The sequence below is a fragment of the Rhea americana genome, unplaced genomic scaffold, assembly GCF_003343005.1.
Source record: "Rhea americana isolate MKP2758 unplaced genomic scaffold, rheAme1 scaffold_382, whole genome shotgun sequence".
In the NCBI taxonomy this organism is placed as follows: domain Eukaryota; kingdom Metazoa; phylum Chordata; class Aves; order Rheiformes; family Rheidae; genus Rhea; species Rhea americana.
In genome coordinates this window covers 457,195-462,424 of record NW_028186515.1, presented here as the reverse complement: position 1 = coordinate 462,424, position 5,230 = coordinate 457,195, and the positions used below count along the sequence as shown (strand labels likewise).

General features: G+C 71.4%; 2 protein-coding genes across 2 annotated transcripts in view; both read left to right on the top strand.

The window, feature by feature from the left end:
* The window catches only part of HAX1 (HCLS1 associated protein X-1), a 2,928-nt gene extending 1,114 nt beyond the window's left edge, over positions 1 to 1,814 (top strand). Inside the window, exons 2-7 of the mRNA XM_085313281.1 lie at positions 33 to 236; positions 342 to 478; positions 588 to 633; positions 823 to 938; positions 1,058 to 1,208; positions 1,281 to 1,814. Of these exons, the coding sequence (XP_085169407.1) occupies positions 33 to 236; positions 342 to 478; positions 588 to 633; positions 823 to 938; positions 1,058 to 1,208; positions 1,281 to 1,399 (773 nt within the window). The 3' untranslated portion in view covers positions 1,400 to 1,814. The remainder of the gene's footprint in view (positions 1 to 32; positions 237 to 341; positions 479 to 587; positions 634 to 822; positions 939 to 1,057; positions 1,209 to 1,280) is intronic.
* Positions 1,815 to 1,864: 50 nt separating this feature from the next.
* AQP10 (aquaporin 10) lies at positions 1,865 to 4,595 on the top strand. The gene is given in 8 exon segments (XM_085313280.1): positions 1,865 to 1,896; positions 2,280 to 2,445; positions 3,190 to 3,316; positions 3,542 to 3,679; positions 3,940 to 4,058; positions 4,136 to 4,353; positions 4,405 to 4,432; positions 4,434 to 4,595. Coding segments are annotated over 8 exon segments (990 nt in total).
* Positions 4,596 to 5,230: the final 635 nt, after the last annotated feature.

Genomic DNA, 5,230 nt, shown 5'->3' with positions numbered 1-5,230 from the left:
GTGCCCCGGTGCCTCCCGCCCCGGGGGCTCAGCGCTGTGGTCCCGCAGGCCCCGGGACCCGCTCTTCGGCGAGGCGGCGTGGGACGAGGAGGACGACGATGGCGACGGCGACAGCTGGGCCCCGCCGCGGCCCCCCGAGCACTTCGGCTTCGGCGGCTTCGAGGAGCTGCTGCGCGACATGGGCGACATCCTGGGCTCCCTCGGGGGTGCCTGGGCCAGGCCCCCCCAGCCCTTCGGTGGGGAGGGGTGCAGGGCTCCGGGGAGGGGGCGAGGGCAGTAAGGGAGCCCCCGGCTCCGCAGTGCTGTGGGGTGCCCGGCCCTGACCCTCCGCTGCTCCCCAGGGCCCGCCCTGCCCGGCCCCAGCGAGGACGGCGCGGGGCGGCCGCTGCGGGACTCCATGCTGAAGCACCCGGACGGTCCAGCGCCCCCGGGAGGCCCCGGCGCCGCCCGCGAGCCACCCTGGAGACCCTTCGTGGGGGTGGGTGAGGGCTCTGCCTCGCCAGGCCACCGCTGCCTTCCCCCCGCAGGCGCCCCGCCGCCGGGCCGCGCTCTGCCCCCTCCTCACTGCGCCTGGCTTTTCCTTGCAGCTGGAAGACCCTCAGCCGGCTGCTCCTGGCCTCAAGGAAGATCAAGGTCGGTGGTCGAGCAGGGGGCAGCTCTCGCCCCGGCACCACCGGGAGCGGGGCCGCATAGCACCGCTCTGGCCGCGGGCGCCAGTGTCTCCTCCGCCGTCCCCGCTGTAGCCGCCTGCGCTGCAGCAGTTTGTCCCAGCTGGGACCATCCCCGGCGCCCCGCTCTCACGGGCTTGCGTCTTCCGTGCAGATCTGGACTCCCAGGTCTCCTCTGCGGGGCTGGGGACCATCCTGCGACCGGACGAGCCRAAGCCCCGCTCTTATTTCCGGAGCATCTCTGTCACCAAAGTGACGCTTCCTGATGGGGTGAGTGTCCCTTGCGCAGCCGTGGGCGACGTGGMCCGCTGTCCCCAGCAGCGTTCCTCCATGGCACAAGGGTCCCTGGAAGCGTCCCCGGGACACGGGCTCGTGTGCTCTGTGCGCAGGCGGTGGAGGAGCGCCGGACCGTGCAGGACAGCCAGGGCCGCCGGGAGACGACGGTGACGCGCCGCAGGGGCGACCAGGCCTTCATCACCACCACCACGGAGGACGGGGAGAGCAGAGACTACCACGAGGAGGTGGTCAACATGGACGACCGTGAGTGCCGGGCAGGGGCGGCGGGACGCGGGCGGCGGGCCAGGCCGCTCAGTGCGCCTTCGCTGCCCCCAGGGGAGCTGGCGCAGTTCGCGGGCACCTGGCAGCAGCGCGACGAGCTCCGCGCGCCCGGTCCAAGCAGCTCCTCGTCCCTGCTGAGCCGCCTCTTCCGACGCTGGTTCTCCGGCTCGTAGCTGCGCCCTCCCGCCGAGCGGTGCTGGGAGCCTCCGTGCGTACGGGGCAGGCCGCGGCGGGGCTGGGCAGCCCGCGGTCCCGCTCTGCCCCACGGACCTGCTCCGTCGGGGAAGGCCAGGGGCCGCGGGGATGTGCCTGGGGGGCAGCTGCGGTGGACTCGCGGCAGGCGGCCGGGGCCGTGTCCCCCCGAGCGGTCACGTTGGGGGCCAGGGCTGCCCTGCGGCACACCCCCGGCAGGGTGGCGGGATGTGGCCCCTCCTCACGGCCCGTTTTCATTGCAGACGTGTCCGAGCCGGCTGGGACCCGGCGCCTGGGCGGGGGCTGCCTTCCAGGGTGCCGCTGAGCCGCTGCCCCGCGTGGGGCTGAGCGTGTGTGCGCGTGTGTGTGCAGAACAATAAAGTCTATTTATGCTAACGGCTGCCTGCGAGGCTCCTTCGGGCGCTGAGGTGGATTTTGGGGCGCGGATGGCTGCAGGGCTCGTCTGCCCTGGCCTCGTGTCAGCACAGCTTTCCCCCTCTGTCCCGCTGCCTCCTGCAGCTCTGTGCTAACATATCCCCGGGCCGCGCTCCAGGGCCCAGTCTGGGAGCCTTTCCAAGGCCATTTCATTGGCACCAGCACCAGGGGATGCGGCAGGGAAGGGCGGGGGCTTGCCGGAGGGGAAACCTCTGCACTGAGTGACGTGGGGCACCTGCTCCCCTGAGCGAGAGCCCGGCCCTTCCCTAATCTCCTCCTCTGGCCGTGGGGTGGGAGCMGGGGCCCGGCCGCCCCGAGGTGCCGCGGCTCCGGGGGGGACTCCGGTCCCTGGTCCCACGAGGTGCCTCCCCGCGGTGGCGCACGGCCCGGATTGGTTTAAAGTCTGCGCGTTATCACCCACCCCAGACCGGGGCTCATAAAAACGCCGCCGCGCCGGGAAGGAGCCTCCCTGCCTCCGCGCCCGGCCGGCCCCRTGGTCTCCGCTCCCTTCTTGAAGAGGGCTCGGACCCTGCTCCGCGTCCGCAACCAGCTTGTGCGGGAGTGCCTGGCCGAGCTGCTGGCCGTGCTCATCGTGAGCRGGGCGTGCGGGGGCGAAGGGTGGCAGCGGGCAGGGACCGAAGGCTTTGGGGACCCCGCTGGGCTCCAGCAGCCCCCAGATGCTGGTGTTGCCCCATCTCTCATCCTGCCCTGCGGGTCTCCGTGGGGCGGGAGGAGGGTTGCCCTGTGCCGGGGGACACCCTGGCTGGGTGGGGGCTGTGCTGGGCGCCCCGTGTGACTGGGTGCTCACCTGAGCTCCCCCTTGGACCCTGTTCCTGCGGCGTGATAAGGACGTGGTGCTGAGGGAGTGAAGGTGGCCAGACTTGTGCCTTGACACCCCCCGCCGTGATCCTCCCCAAATCAGGAAAAGGTCGGGGCTTGCGAGCCGCGTTTGGAGCACCACAGRATGGATCCTACGCGGGTGGACATCGGCACCTGCCAGCAGCACATCTTCCCCCAGCTTCCTGGCATAAAAGCAGTATACTTAATAACTGATAAATTTTTACCCTGTCATCAAAAACCAGGAGCGAGACCAGCTGCTCCGCATGTTGCCCAGTAAGCACATCCCCACACGTCCCCCGTCCTCAGCAGAGAGCAAGAGCCCAGGGTGTAGGATGACCCCTGTGCTCAACTGGACCCAAGCAGTACCATAGAGACKGCGCAGGAAGAGGCACCAGAGTGGTCAAGCCTTTGCCATGGCTTGCTCTGGGCAGCCAGTGTCATGGGAGGCAGGTGAGGGGTGGCGGGCACCTGCACAGAGCCACCTCCCTCTTCGCAGCTCATCACCCTGGGGGGGTCGGCGCGGACGGTCACCAGCTTGGGCACCAAGGGCGACCTCCTCACCTCCCACCTGGCCGGGGCCCTGGGCGTTATGGTGGCGATTTACATGGCTGGYGGGGTCTCAGGTGAGGCTGGTGCCGTCCCTGCCCTCCCCACTGCCCCGGGCTCTGCTCTGCCCTCGCTCCTCGCCGTCTCCTGGCTGTTCCCAGGCACTGAGCAGGATCAGCCCTGGCCTTTGCCAGCTCTGCACCCTGTAGACCCTTTGGCCCGCTTCCAGCTGCACACGCCACCTTGCTGCCCATCCCCTCTGCCCCAGTCTCGTCCCGCCCTTCCTTGCGGCTCTCTTGCAGGCGCCCACCTGAACCCGGCTTTCTCCCTCGCCCTGTGCGCGCTGGCGCGGTTCCCATGGTGGAAATTTCCCATCTTCCTCACCGTGCAGACCCTGGGAGCTTTCCTCTCCGCGGGCGCCGTCTACGCCCTCTATTATGGTAGGCAGGAGACCCCACGCTCCCTGCAGCCCTGGCACCCTCGTTGGGATGCATCCTGCTGCCCGGGTGCAGTGGGGCAGCTGTGGGTGCATGTGGCGGGTGCATGTGCCCCTGCACCCATGGGGCCCTGGGGTTGCATCCTGCTCCCTGCACCCATGGGACCCGCGGGGCGCGTCTTGCTCCCGGAGGACCCTGCCGCTTGCACCGCGGGCCGCGGCGGGTGGCCCCGGCTTTCCCCCAGCTCTGCCTTGCCTCCGCAGACGCCATCCAGAACTACAGCAACGGCACCCTGGCCGTCTCCGGCCCCRGGGAAACCGCCTCCATCTTCGCCACCTACCCCGCTGACTACCTCTCGCTCCGCAACGGCTTCCTCGACCAGGTGGGCGGCGGGGCGGGCGGCCGCGGTGCGGGGCGGGCGGCCGGCGGCGGGCGCTGAGCTGCCGCCCGGCCCCGCAGGTGATGGGCACCGGGCTGCTGGTGGCCGGTGTCCTGGCCGTCGGGGACCCCCGCAACGACGGCGTCCCCAGGGGCCTGGGGCCGGTGGCCGTGGCCCTGCTGGTCTTCTCCATCGAGCTCTCCGTGGGCTCCAACCGCGGCTGCCCCATCAACCCCGCGCGGGATTTCGGGCCCCGGCTCTTCACCTACGTGGCGGGCTGGGGCTCCGAGGTGTTCAGGTGGGTACGGGGTGGGCGGCGGGCCCGCCAAGCCCCGGGGTCTGTCCCCAGCAGGGGCAACGGCTGGTGGTGGGTGCCCGTGGGTGCCCGTGGTGGCCCCGCTGCTGGGCGCCGTGGCCGGCTCGGCCCTTTGCCAGCTCTTGGTGGCCTTTCACCACCCGGCGGAGGAGAGCGACGGCCCCGGCGTCGAGAGGAACATCATGATCCCCATCGCCACCACGACGCCCTATGGGGACAAGTGATTTCTGCGCCGTATTTCTGCGGGGAGCAGGGCGGCACAGAGGGGGGTGGGCGGCGCGGCCCCCCCGGGGCACCAATAAAGGAGCCCCGAGGAGGCAGGAGGTGTCGCTGGCGCCGTGTCCGTGGACCTCCACGTCCCCGTGTGCCGCGGGGGGAGCTGGCTGCGGGGCGGTTCGGTGGGCTCCCTCCGGCTGCGCCYGGGGCCCCCACCCCAGACCCCCGGCCGTGCGCTTCTCCCAGCTCCCTGCTCCCACGTGCCCCCCCAAGGCATGCACCCTGCTCCCCGCACCCACGGGGTCCCCCCAGGCATGCACCCATCTCCCTGCATCCATGTGCCCCCCCCAAGGCATGCACCCTGCTCCCACAGGGTCCCCCCAGGCATGCACCCTGCTCCCTGCTCCCACGGGGGTCCCCCCCAGGCATGCACCCTGCTCCCACGTGCCCCCCAAGGCACGCACCCTGCTCCCCGCACCCACGGGGTCCCCCCCAGGCATGCACCCTGCTCCCACGTGCCCCCCCAGGCATGCACCCTGCTCCCCGCACCCACGGGGTCCCCCCAGGCATGCACCCTGCTCCCACGGGGTCCCCCCAGGCATGCACCCTGCTCCCCGCACCCACGGGGTCCGCCCGGTTGTGC